Below are 17492 nucleotides of genomic sequence, written 5' to 3'. Positions count from 1 at the left end.
TGACCTACCTGATCTTAAACTACTTTTATAATTAGTGATAGACAGAAGCATGGCAATAACTGGGAAATAGTGAACTCAGTGGCGAGAGTGATTTGCCATGCTGCACATTAAACAAACATTTATAGCAAACGGTGAAAATACACCCTTTAAAGTTACACGGGATTTCTGTACTTGACTGCTGGCAACAACAAGAAAAACAAAGAAATGCCAGCTTTTGTAAGTGAAAATATAATTACTATAAAACAAGGTGAAATACTCACTGTAATGCATTTACATTTTTATCAATGGGAAGAAACAAACACAAAAGGCTGCACATGGGGTTCATGCACAGCAAGGTTGCATGTGCAACAAAGGGATTTTTAAGAGGATGAAAAAACCTGTGCTAAGGCCCAAAATACACCTGCCCATGCTCCACACCGCCAGCTGAAAAACTTCTGAAATACTTTTACTGCAGTTACTTTTTAACCTTTTCTAACAGCCAAATCACCACATGATTCAGCCAGGCAAGAGCAAAGACAGATTTCCCTTAAACTGTAATACACTAGAAAGAAAAAAAAAAAAAAGAACAGGCCAAGATTGGGCTCTTTGAACACACAACATGAGCAGAACACATCACAGACATCTCAGTCCTAGACATCAAAGACTGATTTCACCAACCAGTTATAAAATAAAACAAAAGTGAAAAACACCTTCATTTTGTAACAATAATGAGAAGAAAGGGAGGAAGCAATGGAGAGCCTCAAAGCTTGGCCAAACCACAACCTGTACTCACAAGCTTGCAGAAGTTTACATGTCAGTTTGAGAATTCACCCCCCCCTTGAGAACACCACTGCAAAAGCATCCTCTCTAAAAGTCAAAATTTAAGAAATTTACTTGTGACTTGGAACAGAATATTGGAAAAAACACTTCTTGTGGTAAGCAATGGGTGTTTTATTTTTAATTGTGAATTTTTTATGTTCTTTTGCAAAGCAGTGCAGGCTTTAATTTAAAAATAGTGAATCAATGCCTTCCACATGGAAGTCATTTACACTTGATTACTAACTAGGGATCAGATCTGTGGCAGCTGCTGAACACACAGGATTAGCACCTTTTTGGACATGGGTTTCTGGTTATAACCCTAAACAATCAAGCCATAACTTGAGGGGCTGGTTGGATTAATTGTGGCATTCATTTACATAGTAAGACAAAACACTCAGTACAATCTGGTACATTCTAGTGGTTAATGGATTTTAAAATATGACAGTGTTTCTGCAGTGGGTTGGCCTTTAGGAGTCACTCTTCTTTTTGCTCTTCTTCAGGAAGGAAGGAGTGCGAAACTTCTTTTTCTTTTTCGATGGGGACTTCCCTGGAGATTCATCACTACCTGCATCAGCTGCTGTCCCCTCCTCAGCTGTTGGTGTTGCTGGCTCTTCAGTGGATTGGGTCTGGGGTTCCTTATTTTCCACTGCAGGTGGTTCTGTTTGGCTTTTGGGCACATCGTGATCACATCTCCCTTCCTCCTTTCCTAAGGGAGGGAAGCCGAGTGCTTCCGAAGGCTCATCGGGGGTGAGATCTGGGAGGGTTTGCTTGAAGGTTGCAGCATCACTGTCATCTCTGTAGGTCTGGTCCTGCCGTGTCTCTGGACGGACAGACAGTGACAGTCAGTTTACAAAAGTGTCCCTGGAGCAGGGCAAGCGAAGCAAGTGGATGGTGAGTGCACTCTATAAGAACTAATATATTTACTTTGCATGAAAGCCTTTGTAATAGGGCTGTGCTCCAGCTTTGGGCACAGAAGAAGTAAGAAATTCCAAAGCTCTGTTTGTTTTTAAGCTTCTTCACACAGAACAGATAAAGCTGAATTACATCAGCAAGAAAGTAACTGTTCAGACCTCGCTCCTGTTTTACTCATGACATTTACAGGCAAAATATTATTTTAGTGCAATAAAGCAGGAATTAAACCTGCAGTTTTCATTGACATTGAGTAGAGTGTTTTGCAATTCCATACGTTTATTCTTATTTCTTTTGGAGAGATAAAACTAATTGCTGATTTACAGTGATCCCATACATGCAAATCCCATACATGCAATTAGAATTAATTTCTGAATTGTTGTCTTGCCAATTTATAATCCCAATGAAGGGATTTTCATAATATTATTCCATGAGATCTAACAGATGTTGCTTCAAAATATCATTTCCTATCACAAAGGCTTCACTTTTTTGGGCAAGGTATGAGTACATATTATGGATTCCTACAAGTAAAATCCATGTAGTTTATCAAATTAAATGAGCTCAGCAGGTTATGCAATACAGCTTGTTTGGTTTATTGTATGTGATGTCAACAGCCAAACTCACCCTGTAAAAGGGAACATCAGGAGTCCAGTGGTAGCTGTATGTCCAAAGGGGAACTGAACCACTCCTCCCTCAACTGCAACACTGTCCCCACTCACCGCTGTGCTTTAGGGAGGTTCTGTTTAAGGCTCCTCTTTGTGCATGGGTTCAACAAGGAGCACTCTGTGGAGTTCCCTGCAGTGCTCTCCGTGCACCGCAGCCGTGTCCTGTTAGCTGTACCACATCTATCCCCACTGATGTTATGTAAGGAGGAATTTAGAGCAAAATCCAGGCCATGCTCATTGTGAGGCACAAATGAAAGGCGACTATTTTTTCCTCCTTTCAAGATCTTGTTTGTTTTAATTTGAAAAGACTGAAGACTTTCACAAGAATTTACAGAAAATACTTGATACTTTCACACTTTTCATATAAAAATGACAGTAATCTTTTTACTTCTGTCAGATGGGATTAATAATTCTCTGATATATTTTAGATAGCTCTGTTTTGTGAATACCTGCTATGAAACAAAGATGTTTTGCCTAGAGCACCATGAACTTCTAATAGGTTAAATAAACACCACACACTAGTATCCAGTGCCAAACACTCAGAATGCACAAGTTAGCAGTTTAAAAGTTATAGAGCAGGCAGAATTTAAATCAGAGCAAAAAAGAGAAAGCAGTTATGTACAGTACAAGCTGCCTCTTGAAGCTGTAGTTTAGCCTATATATGGCAGACATAAATTCATAAGAAATAATTACAGTTCTTCACTACCACCACCCTGCTTTTGGACTTTTCAGGAATTAACTGAAAATATTGCTGAGCTCTTCTCCCTGGGATGCAGTGACAGGATGTGTGGGAATGGCTCAAAGCTGCACCAGGGGAGGTTTAGACAGGACTTTGGGAAACATTTCTTTACTGAGAGGGTGGTCAGACACTGGAATAGGCTTCCCACTTACTGAGAGCTGGTCAAGGCCCCAGGCCTGTCAGTGTTCAAGAGGCATTAGGACAATTAGCTTTAACTTTTGGTCAGCCCTGAACTGGATCAGGTAGTTGGACTCGATGGTCATTGCAGGTCCATTACAAGTTAAAAATATTATATTCTATTCATTAGTTAGCCCAATTTTTAAAACAGGCATCATATTGGACTGTCAGGTATATATTTTTTTTAAGTTAAATTTAAAAGATTTGAAGTTCTAAAAAAGGGACTAGCGATTCTTCAAATTAGAGAATAGGAAGCTACAGGCATTCAAATATTATTTGCCAGCTGGCCTGAGCATTGAATAAATATAAATGGGTTTATAACTCATTAACCCAGGACTGCCTTCCTTCCCAGCTTGTCAAGTTCCCATCATCCTTAATAAATAGATTAATGTGATGCTGGAATCAAGCAAACATCTCTTTATCTACTTTGCTAAGGGTAATATTTTACCGGAATTTGGAAGATTTACAAATTCCACATTCAATTAAGCCAGAACACAATATGTCAACACCCTGCTACTCTACTGGATGGATTTCAGTAACATAACTGGAAAGCTTTAAAAACACATTTCTTGCTGCAAAACCTTATTTACAGGTTAATAACTCAGCAGCACCTGAACATTTTAAAAGCTTTTTTAAAATAATAATGTTTACATCTATGCTCTCCCTTTACATATAAATTATACTGTAGCTTAAGATTTTGAAGCATAACATCAACACTGGTGTGTGCTTACAATTCACATAATCGTTTAAAATAAAGGTTTATGGGGCTTTGGTTTGGTTTTTTTTCAACACAAAGATGTGGACAAACATACAAACTAGGCTACAACTGAATAATAAAACACTTGACTGATTTCAGCTACACTTAAATAGAAAGAATATGATGAATCAAAGTCGAGAAGAGGTTGTATACTGAGAACATTGTCATTCAACAGAACCTCTCCCAACCGAAGTCATCATGGTGTGAACTTCCACTAACTCTCTAAAATAAGCTTTGTATGTTTGTCCTGGAAAACTTATACAACTAGAAGAGTTTGTCAAACAATTCTTGGTTTAAAAGAACTTCCAGGTTTTAGAACTTCATCAGTAACATCACAGGTGTCTACAGTATAGTTTGACTTTCACACCTATGACAAACACACTGACTTTTGGATATAACAGGACATACAAACATCATTGTTCCTTTAAAGCATAATCCGAAGGAGCCCTGCAGAGCCAGCCAAAACAGCTGTAGAAGTTGCTGCCACCAAGTACTTGCTGCTATTCCTTGGCTGGAATTCGAATTCCCTAAAATTAACACAAAACTTAGGAGTAGTCCCATATCCATTTCCATGCAAAAGTCTGCTGAGTAAACGTAAGTCCATGTCAGTGGATTTTGCTCAGGAATAGATTAGGAACTCTTCCGCTTTTTTTCCAGGCCAGAGCTGTGTGGGCAGCAGCAAAGTGTTGGGGCAGAAACTTCCAGGGCTGTTTCAGCTGTATCTGCCAGGCAACTTCAGACTATTCCTTTTTAAATTGAGGAGTTGGACACACAGATATGGAAACACGGAAGGTGACTTTCACAGTCTCTCTCAAAGGGGGAGTACACTTTAACATGAGATCTGCAACTGCCTGGAATTACATGGAATTGAGAACTAAAGAAATCAACATCTCAACTGAAGAAGCCTGCTTTTTTAAAAAAAGCAAAACAAAAAAAAATTTTAGTAAACAAAGATGCAAGAGTGAAGCAAAGCACAAAAGCAGGTCAGAGTATGGAATGATACTTACTATGGTAACAGGTATTCTTTAGCATATCCATCTCCTGTTTGTAACGCAGCCACAAGAAGAAAAAAGCACAAGTAGAGAATCTATGCATTCATCACAGCCATTGTGTTACGTTAGAAGAATGGTTGCAACCATTCTTGTAGAAAACAGAATGAGATGAAGTAGTGAATGGCAGACTAACAGACAAATGATATATCCAATGTACAAGGTAAAGGAAACAAGACAATAATTGGATTACACCTGATCAAGATTATAATTTTATCCTTTTTTAGGGAATTATCAACTTTACAACCCTGCTCTCATTTTAGTTAAAACTATGACATAAGGTGAGCAAATAAATTTAGATTCAGATTGAGTAGGAAAAATATTTACTGAGGTGTAATCCAAGTACAATAATGTTTAAGAAATGTGCAATCAGTGAAGAAGATTTACCAAAGCATCTAGTTATGTGTCTGGTTCACCATCAGACACTATTTCATTTAGTAAGAGCAATTATCTCACAGAAAATGTACAAAAAGGTAAATCAGTTGAGAAACACCAAGAGATGACAAGGCTATTCTGAAAAGATGGAAATTTGTCTTGATATTAATGCACACTTCTTTATTATTGTGAACAAAACTCCTGTTAGACTCACAGTTCAGTGGAGTATCTTGTAAGTAGTACAACAATGAAACACAAGAAGTCATTTACTGTCATTAGCTCTAGTTCATGTACTCCCGTGCGTCAGTCACTAAGGATGCAGTTACTGGCTCCCCTGGCCCCCACGGCAGCAGAACGTACCTTCCTCTATTTTAATTGGCGTACTGGGAGGAGTGCGAGCTGAACTGGGGTCAGGGAGGCTTTTCTCTTTCTGTGGCCTACCATCTTCTGAAGGCTCTGCAGATGTAGGCAAAGGGAAAATTAAAAAGGCAAATAAAACCTCTCAGCATGTAAGAAAATAAGTGTCCTTTTGCTCCATGCACAAATGATACCAATATATTTTTCTGAATCAAAATTCTGCCTGGATATTAAACAATACCAATGCAAGCAAAAGAAAATTAAGCAATAGTTTGATACTAACAAAACTGGTCAAGCTGTTGTTGTACTCTGTAGCTCTTTTTGGAGGTTTTTTTTTTTTAATTTAAGAGGGCATGAATAATGAAATCATTTATGAATTGGTTTATGCTACTGTTAAAAAGAAAACTTGTAAGGAAAAACCATAAGGAAGATATAAACAAATATGGAGGAGAGGATATGCCACCAGGCCTACACAAGATAGCACTCTTTTGCTTGCTTTGTATTGCTGAAATTTGGAATAAACAAAATTGCATCCCGAAAGAAAAGACTGCACAGATAATCAGAAAAACATGCAGTAATTATATGATTCCAAACAGATTTCACAGTGGTTTGAGTATTTGTTATTAGTAAGGAGGGTCCCCCTTGCTTCCAGCTTTAAATAGCCCTAGATCCAAAGGAAAACATTAATAGAGTACACCATTTATTAGGAACAACACTAAAGCATTGTTCCATCTAGTTCACCTACACAATTAAAGTGAAATCAGTCCCACAGATGAGAGTCAACTGACAGAATCTCCACATGGTGTAGATAAAGAGGTTGTTCCTTGGATTGCAAGCACAGCTGTATCATGTTAGTAATACCTGAGGCCTCAGCCAAAAGGTCAGGATCGGACCTTAATGCTTTGATCACTGCAGTATGAAATTCCTTATGGGAGGACTTCTGCCCATCTGGCTCTTCTCCATTTAGATGTGGGATGATTTGCTGCATGGTCTGACAAGAAACCCGTGCAGCAGCAAACTGAATGTTATCTAAAGACTTAGACAGTGATGATACGTCACAATCCTGTAAAGTCTTCGTATCTGTTCCTTGAAAGGTGTTTGATCTGCCTTTCAAATCCAGAGATTTTTTATCTGACGTGTTTTGCTCACTGATGGTCTGATTTCTAAGCACTGCACTCTGTTCCCCAGCTGGTGTCTGTCTCAGTAACACAGTCTCTCCATATTTTGATACCTTATCTAAGAAGGATGTGGCATCGTTACTGAGAGAATAAAGGTATGCAGTTAAACAGGCATGACAGCACAGCATCCCACCCCACCCCACCCCGTACTTCATAAACCAAACACAAAGGTTCCTACACTGCGGTCCCAAAAATCAGCTGCAGGGAACACATGCTGCAAAAGAAACAGTACTTTGTGTGTTCCTGCATCATTCAAATTCAAAACCTCAAAGCAAATGAGCATTTTAAGTATCATCCCTTAAAATTACACTAAAGTAAAGCAGGAGAACCACTTCAGATGCATCAACAGCCTCGTTTTGTAGCACAAATCTGTCATAATTCTAGGATAATTGAAAATCCATTTTGGTAGGAGTCCCCAAGATGTCACATTTCCAAGCAACAATTGATGTTATTCTGTATCTTCTCCATTCAACGTATTTCTCAAATCCACAAATTTCAATGACTTAGAAACCTGCAGTGTTGCTGCTATAAAGCACCACCATTCCCTCACCTTAGCCTAGGCTCAAAGGCCAAGGGAAACAAAGCAGAACAAAACCAGTACCAAAACACCTTTTTGACTGAAGTTCCAAGCTTTCAACTTCCTACCAGCAGGAGTAACTGGCCCTACTGCACAGCTTATCTATAAGGACAATTTTAGAGTGGGATCTATGCATTTCACAGAACACACTTAAAACACTTAGATCACACATTTTATCTCTAATATACTTTTCAAATTTCTAATTCACACTGGAAAAACTGAAACATACAAAAGCTGAGTAATTTATCTATAGCCTTTGCAGGAAACCCACCTTCCAATTACTAAGAAACTCTCTGGTACTACAATCTGTTGCAGAAAAAAAAACACACAGAGAAACCAACCTTCCGGTCCCTTCTGCTTTCTTTCTACTTCTTTGCGATATTCTTCCAGTTCTCGATCAGTGAGTTTATTGAAGGGATTTGGTCCTGTCGTGCTCACTATAACTTTTGGTTGATATTCTTTCTCAATTATTGCCTTTGATGCAGTCACCAGCTCTCCCTGGCAAAAGGAAATTAAGATACATCTGCAATCAAGCAGTAACTTGCAGAACCTTTAGTGATATAGAGGCTACAAAGCAACCAAAAACAAAACAAAAATATAACCTGGAAAATGCTACTTTTTCTTGTTCTAGATTAAAAAAAAATCCATTACAGATTTTTTTTTAAAATTTGATCCACAGGAGGTTTATATAAAGGAGAAAACATGTCTCCACCAGGGAATATCCACCATTAAGCAGTTAATTAAACAGCAGCCAAACAGTCTAGCTAAATTGTATTTGGAGTCATAAAAGTACATCAAGTTTCTTTTTCTTGCCACAAAAGAAACATGATACCATGCCCACCTGCATGGCAGTCTGGGCACAGAAAACTTGTAAAGGGTCAAGAATTCAGCTCATGGGTATTTTTGTTTCATTTTGTTTTGGTTTATTATTATTATTATTTTGCTTTGGGTTTTTGCTTTGCTTTGTATTTTTTTAATAACAGAAAAGCCATTTCTAGCAGCTACTACATTACACCTAACAGATGTTATAGTAAAAACCATCTTGTATATGCTCTGTATACACCAGATTAACAGTTTATTATAAACCATTTTAAAGTAATTAAGGTTAACTGTAATCTGATACAAGTTAGCATATTTACATCTATAACATTTGTCATATAAGCCAGATAAAAGGTTATACAAATAAAAATATAACAAGCAATTCTAAGTACAGTAAGTTTCAGTGGACAAAAACAGCTGCATCAGAGATTCTCTAATGTTAAAGTTTTTAAGTTTTTCTTCTCTAATCCTATAGTAAAGGCTACAGCCACTGGATTTTCATTGTCTCAGGTACAGAAAATGCTTGCCTGGAGATAGCTGCTCTATCTCTCAAATGACTTGTCTAAGCATTTTTTTTTCCTATTGGATATACAGAACTCTGACACTAGTTTGTTAACAGCTGATGTGTGACCCGTGCCCCATGTCATGGTGACAAACAAACCGTCTTCATTATAAAAAAGAGGTATTTGAACTCCATTATATAATAGGTATGGGCTACTGGATGACCCAGGTCACCTCCACATTCAAATGTTGTCTGTACTGAAATTTAGAAGAAAGCATTACAAAGCACAATTCAAAAACAGGCAGTGCCTGAAGAGAGGCAAAAATATTCCATTCCATGTCCACACTTCATGGACAAGCACAGGATGGTCACTGTAAAACTGATGATGCAAGTAGACAGAATGTCATTTTGGAATGCAAGAGCTGCTTTGGACAAGATGTCCGCACCAAAGAGGTGACAGACAATAATGTCTGAGTGGAAGGAGCACAAGAGCACTTCTGAAAGCCTGATGAGAGATCTCCAGATATCTGGTCTAGAGCAATCCAGGGAGGTAAGATGGTTGTTAGGGTCAATGCTGCTCTTCAGGAAGCAAACACCAACCAGAAGTACCAAAGAACAGCATAACAATCTCCACTGCAAGACCCTGAAAGGAACTACAGGAGAGAAGCATCTCGAAAACATAACAGATCACTTCCATTTCTCCATAAAATAAGAGTTAATTTCATTTCATATGCAGAATGTCAGTAGAATGTCAAAAGCCTCTTCTCAACTTCTCAACTATATCCATGAAGCATTGATTTGATAGTAACAGTTTTTCTCAGAAGATAATGCATAAAAGGGTCAGAGAAACATCAACCTTTGTACAAATCGTAATTGTTTTGTAGAAAACTCAAAACATCCCTAAAGCTGCAGCTTTTAATGATGGCAGAAAACTGAAGCCTATGGAAATTTTATATTTCCCTGTCTTTGCCCACACTTCAAACTAAGCCCATAGTTTTAACTGCAACTTAGCTTAAGTAGCAGGACCTTGTAAAGCACAGATCTCAGGCAGAGTTTCTAGAGTTTCCTGGGAACAAGAGAACAACAAGACACCCAGTACCCATCAGTATCTCTGGAATTTCTAAGAATATTTGAATGTTGCAAGTTAAATCCAAAATCACTGGGTAGAATAACTTCTAATGAAACAATGTTACTGAGTGCCTGTTTATTTAATGGTGACAAACAGCAAGACAGGCAGCTTGCAGATGCCTGGGGCACTGGCATGACGTGTTCCACTTAGGAGAGTACCTTTGTTAAATACTGGGAATGAAAGCAGCAAATCAAGCTTACCACATTTACTAGATTGAAATGAAAAAAAAAAAAAACCAAAATGAAACCCTCACAAAAAACACCCACAGTCAACACAAACAGTATTTGTACTTGCTGAGTAGCTTGACCCAAGAGAAGCAGCATTGAAAAGATCAGGGGCAACAACGCTGGATCATAAAAGCAGAAAAATTATTTAAGCGATCAGAATGGAAAACTTTTGATCAGCTGAAAGCTAATTTCAGATTAACACATCCAGTTTTATTCATATCAATAATATGGAAGCAGCTCAAAGGCCACCAATATAAATAATACTGGTAGATGGACTGAGTCTATGTGGGAAATAAATTATACTAGTATGTTAATAAGGTCTGCAATATGGTTACTCTAAACCAGTATGATTACTCTAAACCATCATTACTTCTAAATCAAGAAGCAGTTATGTTTTACTTCACAGAATAGGCCACAGAGCAGCCTTCTAAGAATTCAAATAAAAATCTACAACACAAAATGAAACATGGGACAGGAAGAAAACCAGTATAAAGGACTAAAAAGACAGTACAAAACATATTTCCAATTGTTAAATGTGACATTAAAATAGACAAGACTTTGTAGAGCTATCAACCTGACTGTGCCATTCAGAGATTCCTAAGAATGTTCAGAAAAGCCAAACAAGAAAATTTGTCTGCAGTTACTTCCAGTATTAAACAGCTGTAGAGAGGAAATAAATTCCCACAGACTCACACTCTGTTTCAACATAAGATGACATGAAAAAAATTAATGTTCTAGTGATCTCATCAGGATTATGTTGCTCCTAGCATTACTTTGATGATGATTCCAGAAGTATTTAGATGACTATTTGAAATTCAATCACATGTGTATGCACTCAAATATCAACAGCATTTTCTCCACTGTAAGAAACACTGGATAGATTATATTAATGAAGAGAATGCATTTTCACTCTGTAAGGGCTTACACCCCCACAGACACAAAGGGAAAGTCATTTATAGATAATGATACACAATACACCTTTATATTAAACATGCACCCCACATTTCCTACATGAAAATTTTAGATAATCAAATAATTTTATAGCTTCTACACTAAAGCTGGATTTTAGAGAAAAATTCAAAACTGAATATTATTTAACAGGCAAGCACTTCACTTTGTTCTTGGGGATAAATATGACCAAAACTGACACTTTATATATGCCAATTCTTCTTTCAATCAGACAGGAGGTTCATAATAATGGTCTAAGTGAACAATTGCTCCTAACACAATCTGACATTAATGCAGTGCCTTTCTCCAAACACCTGAGGTACTGTCCATGTAGAAGTTGCCACTCAAACCCAGTGGCACCCCTGGGGCAGCACTGAGAGGGTCTGCATTAAGAACAAAGCCACAGAACTTCCATTCTTAAGGAAGAGACACAAAATGGGTGAATTCCCTTCTATTTAAAATTACTGAAAATTCACGTGAATTTATTTTCTTATGAGACTGCAGAATGGTTGTTGGTAAGAATAACCAACATTCCCTGTCAATCAGCCAAGACTGCAGCAGAAGCTTGGTTAACCAAGTCTGAACAGGAATAAAATTACATGATGAACAAGGAGATTGTGTTGCAACATGGCCAGGACTTCTCAGAACATGGATAAAGCAAGCAACAAGGCAAGATGGAGTGTTCACTGCTGCAGCCATAGGCACAGGAATTTAAAGCAGTACATGCATACTGTACACAAGGAGGCATTTTTTCATCCAAAATAGTGTGCATTAGTATTTGATATAAATCTCAATGCTAATTGAAAACATAATACATTGTATTACTGCAATTACATCAAACTTTTTACATGAACTGTCATTGAGCATCAAAGAATTTGTCAACTGAGAACTTGCAATTGTCCGGTACCTAAATGTCCCTAAGTCCTTGATATACAGGATTCTTCAGTTTCATTAACATTTTCAGGTGACGTTTGTGTGGGCATCTTACGATTGCTTCCACCTCCTTTGTTCCACAAAACACAATTTTTTTATGGCAGAATCTGTCAAGGAAATTTCTCTAGTGGTTTTCTTTTATTGCTATTATTTTTGGGATCATTGGATTTTCTGGTATGAATGACATTTTTTTAGAAGGAGGTTGCTTGGTGTGGGATTTTTTATTTGTTTGGTTGGTTGATTTTGTTTCTTGGGTTCTTATATTTTTTTCCCAAATAGGAAATTATTATACATTCAGGTCACAATCTATATTAAAATAATTAAGATTATGAAATAGGCTACTTCTATTTCATAATTACTCATGTAATTTACATTGTGATGTATTTTTACACACTATTTTAGGCAGAAAGCACTTTCATGACACCACAAAAGACATGAAACAAATAATTTGGACATCGAAACCCCAACAGGATACAAAAATTACATAACCAGTAGACCATTTGTTGGTTCTCTGCCATCCATGAAAATGCATGTAAACTATCTGACTACTTTTACAGAAAAGGTATGTCATTGTTTGAACATAATAGTTGAAATATATCACCATCAAAAAAACACCTGTGTTGTGACAATTATCATGAAAGTAATTTTTCATCTCGAAGGTATTATTAAGTGGAAAATAAATGCCATGCATTGCCTGGAAGAATTTGGCTTTATTTTATTTTTTTGTCTTAAATCCAGAAATAGTGTTTTTTATTTTTGCTTTCAGAATATGGACAAAATGAACTGCAATGTGAAAAATATCACCATCATATTCTCAGTATGATCCAAATATCTGTAACACAAATTGGCTCATTAATTTAGAGTAGGTTATAAAACCACAAGGTTTCCAACAATGGCATAATTCAAAGTATTCTGAGGTTTTTTTTTTTATTTTTCATGCAAAAGCTATTCTGACAATGAGGTATTTTGGCATGGCCTAAAACCAAGGATTTAAAAATCTTTTATCTAAAACACTGGAGCAGAAGAGGCACTGGTACTTATTAATACACTCTGCTTCCACACTAGATGTGCTCTAAGAAATGTTATTTGCTGCTGTTCCATTCAGCCAGCCCCAAGGACTGCCCACCCCAACATGCCCACACCTCTCGAAGTTATTGCATATTTAACGGATATTATGTAAGCACAAGCATGACTACAAGTGTGAAAGTCAATTGATTTTGCATGTGTGGGGCATTACTTAGCAACTCTTGTAGTTAACTGCAGGAAGTTTTAAGGAAGCCAGATGTCCAGTGCTCTGAGATCAAGAGTTGACAGTGTCTGTGACACAACACACAGAGTATCCTCAGAATAACACTGATGTAATCAGGCTGAGATTAAGCTAACTCTAAATTGATCTCAAATTAGAATAATTCAACACTAATAGCATGCATAAAGAAACCCTCTATATGCAGGACCTGATCAGCACCTTATCAACAGTGTTTCCTCAACAGCTTCTAGAGACAAAGATAAAGATCCTTAAGACACTCTTAACAGAGCAAAGTAACTGTTTGCATCATCGCATATACGTAATTTGAAGATCCATCTATTTTCATTTTTTAAAATATTCTAGCCAAATAATTTCTAACAGAGGAAAAAGGTCAGGGTAAGGAGAGGTTAAATGAAGGGTGAACAACAGTATTTAGAGCAGTATGACAGGGCAGTACCTTTCTAACAGACAGAGATTTAGCAGGACTAAAGGCCTGCTCTGTGAGATCGAGCCCTTCAATAGATTCCGTACAGTCTGAGAGGGGAGCATCCTGCAACAGTAAATTGAGTAAACAGAGCAAACCGAGCCTGGGCTTTACAACATCAACCAAAAGCATTGTGATGCTTGCTAAAAACATGCAAAGAAACAGTAACTGGTAGATGAAATTGCATATGACAATGAATTGACATGCATACAATATATGACACCCAACATGAATAATGCTGTGGTCATGATAAGACTTGCCAATCTTTAAAAAAGTATATAAAAAAATATTTATCTAGGGCAGTTGAAAGCACTTGGATATAAAAAGCTTTATTCAGCTATACAGTATAACTGTACAGCTCTAATTCTTACTTTACTTGAAGCTATCATTTAGTCTTTTAGTCTTTTTAGTCTTTAGTATATCCAGATATACTGCTTTTAAGTTTCATTGATGTAATAACTTTTCCCCCAAACTGCTCTTCAAATACAATATTATGAAGCATGAAATCCCATATTTTACACGAAACACGACTGCCCCACAGTGAGCCTGGTGTGCCCAGTATTAATCCTTCAAGATACATAAACTCAGAAATCAAACAAACAAAAAGTTGTCACAAAGCCCAACTAGTTTTGAACAAGAATCTAACCCATATAAATAAGGCTTCTGAATTTCATGCATTACATTCAGCAAAAAAACCAAGAAGCATCCTCCACAGACATGCTTGGGCTACATGGCTGAAGCCTCTAAATTTCTAACCCTGAGCACTCTTGCAAAGACAATGGTGTTACCTCTAAGACTTACCTTATAAACAGTTACTCTCTGCCAATTAAAGAATAATTTCATAGTGATATATTAGGTGAAAGCAGAGGATATTGCAGATTAAGCTAATAGTTTTAGGAATTTAATACTCTCACCTGTACAAGGCTCCTGTCCACAACTACCCCAGAAAGAACCTGTGACTGAGGGCCTGCTGTTTTAATATCTTGCAAATTTTGCTCTCGGATCTGTAAAGGAAAGCAGCAGAATGAACAACCACAGAAGCAACAGAGAAAAGTTGATCACATTTTTGCATTTGAAAAAGGGGTGAGTGAGCCTGCCAACAGGCAACAACCAGTGCTGACTGCTGTGGCCATAGGGCTGTCAAATGAAGTTGAGCTTATAAAACCACTTGAATGTAAATGTTCAGGTTCCTGGCTATTTTCTCACATTTCTCAGAATTTAGTCTTTAAGTACCACAGAAGGTGGTGTCCTTTGCTTTTTAGTACTTGGTCATGGTAAAACCAGTAACAGACAACTCCAGTTTGTGAAAAGTAAGGAGAAATAGAAATATTACCTCATGTGCTTTTCTGTACCTGACCAGTCAGTTGCAGGTTTCTGTCATTAGCCATTAGTTACTGATATGGCACCACAATATCATCCTCTTATAGAACTACTATAAACTAAATAAAACACTGCACAACTTTCCATTTTTGCATCTAGTCAGGAACATATACTCGAAAGGACATATAAATGATTTTTCTGTGGATAAACTGACACTCTGGAGTTCTCAAAAACACCCCTTTTGTTGTATCCTAAATACCTCCCAGTTCTTTCAATACAGAAGATGGAAACAGAAACCACATCTTTAAAACTAGGTATTATCTATTTAAATTACATATCCTTTAGTGGTAAAGAATTCATAACTGATTCAAAAATTATTTCTAAAATGTTCTGGTTCTTGTTCCAAGATAAATGAAGAAAAGCATGCATCTTAAAATACCTCTACTTTACAACTAAAAAGGACATTCAATTTGTAAAAAAATATATGCATACAAATACACAAACAAGAAGTATTATTAATATTTGGTATCTCAGAAAGCACAAGGATTCCCCATCTTTTTCACTTGTTTCTACTTTACTACCCTTCTTATCATTGAGAAAGTATAAAATTTGAAGATTTACTCTCTTAGTCACATCATTTAAGTTTTTAATAAAACAATATTTGTGTCTTAAATACAAAGAAACTGCTTGGAAACTTTACCATAATTCTCATTTCAGGTGGTTATTATTTTACAGTGCCAAACATAAGTTCTGTCAGTCATATACAAAATATTTAAGATTCCTGCTAGAATCCCTGCACACAGGCTTTTCTTTGACAGAATGCTAACTCCCATGTCCCATGTGGCCATCAGTTAGAGGTATCAAAACAATCCAGAACAAGTTAAATATTAACAAGATAACAGGGTCTATTTTACACTGTAAAAAGAAATAAAGTCAAAAATCCCCAATCCATGCAGTGCTTTCCTGTTGGTAGACTGGACAAGAAGATCTGAAATTCAAAACCAGGAAAATTAACTGCAAGTTCATTTCAAAAAGATTAACTTGCAGCTCCAAAGACACAAAAAAATATGCAACAATCACAGCATATTATAATACAGTACATTGAAATACAGAGAGAGATCTATAGATTACTTTGTCTAGGCCACAAAATTTCAACTGATATTACAAAAACAGGAAAACAGGTCACTAATATAAAACTACGATATCAGGGTACAGAATTACTACCATAAACTCAGGACTGGCTGCTTCAGAGGTAACCAGCAACTGGTCTAAGAAAAATTTAAGTCTTCATATCATGAATACCAACTTTTTCCAAGAGGAGTTCAGGATACTTAGGAATTGTTTCATTATTTAGTTATAAAGGGACAGGACAACACCAGAACTAAGCCCTCAAAATGTCATTATAGCAAAGTAAGTTAGTTCATTACAAGTACACAACTTAATTGTGGTGATGACTAAAAAAATAAGTTATTTTACTGCTATTACAAACCTTGTTCCTCATTTCTTGGACCTCCTTTGGATTGGTGTTCAATGGAACAAACAGATTAGGGACAGCAGAGGTGGCAGTTCTATGTCCATCCTCTTTAGTCCACTGTAACATCAAGAACAGTTGCAGAGTCAGAATTGCTGTAATGGCCACGGACACTCAGAGCAGCAAAGTCACATCACAGTTGATCATGCATCATACAGAGCAGAGAACTGAACCAATGATTGCAATCTTCTATTCATTCCTAAGACTAAGTGGTTTTCTGCTTCAGTAATATAAACTATACCTTCAGATACATTTCTAGAGATCAGAAGCGCTCCACCAAGTCAAGTTACTAACAACAACTAGAGAGCCAGTTAACTTGCAAATAACTTACACCCAAAACAACGCCATTCCTATGTGCAGTTCAGAGATTATGAAGACTGAGGGGTTTTTAAGCTGGTTTTCTAAGCACTTGACCACACTGACAGCTGCAGTGGTTTGTGTTTCAAAAAACCACCTACTTCTCACTTCATTAAGACAGGAGTAGGAAAACGCCAATATAATTACTTATTTTTAAGGCTATTTTTAACCAGAAATTTCTCAATGAGTTCATACTTCTTTAAAAAGGACATTATTCCTTACCCAAACAGATGTACAGCAAGATCTAAGGCATGAGCTTTAAGACCCTGTAATTGCCATTTTCATTTTCTGCATTGGGTGTTTTTACAAAATAACACAAGAGAGACGGAGAGATCATTGATTCAATCCTCTGGTACCCAACAAACATCAAAGCAAACTTAAAGCATAAGATGACAGAAGTATGAAAAGCAATGTG

At 37.0% G+C, this 17492-nt stretch overlaps 1 protein-coding gene across 50 annotated transcripts in view; it reads right to left on the bottom strand.

Moving 5' to 3' along the window:
• Nucleotides 1-909: 909 nt before the first annotated feature.
• ADD1 (adducin 1) overlaps nt 910-17492 on the bottom strand; it is a 61100-nt gene continuing 44517 nt past the window's right edge. For 12 of the 50 annotated variants that reach the window (XM_086889485.1, XM_086889472.1, XM_086889476.1 and 9 more), the window contains 5 exons: nt 16679-16780; nt 14784-14873; nt 7923-8079; nt 5830-5925; nt 910-1618 (listed from right to left, as the gene is read on the bottom strand). In XM_086889485.1, coding sequence (XP_086745611.1) covers nt 1266-1618; nt 5830-5925; nt 7923-8079; nt 14784-14873; nt 16679-16780 — 798 coding nt within the window. In that variant the 3' untranslated portion in view covers nt 910-1265. Of the gene's footprint in view, nt 1619-5051; nt 5087-5829; nt 5926-6687; nt 7063-7922; nt 8080-13842; nt 13936-14670; nt 14689-14783; nt 14874-16678; nt 16781-17492 lie in introns of those variants that run through there. The other 38 variants (XM_086889444.1, XM_086889450.1, XM_086889446.1 and 35 more) reach the window with 10 other exon arrangements.

This window comes from Cyanistes caeruleus, chromosome 5 (assembly GCF_971803275.1).
Source record: "Cyanistes caeruleus chromosome 5, bCyaCae1.hap1.1, whole genome shotgun sequence".
Classification (NCBI taxonomy): Eukaryota; Metazoa; Chordata; class Aves; order Passeriformes; family Paridae; genus Cyanistes; species Cyanistes caeruleus.
The sequence above is the reverse complement of the archived record's forward strand: the minus strand, read 5'-3'. Positions and strand labels throughout refer to the sequence as shown.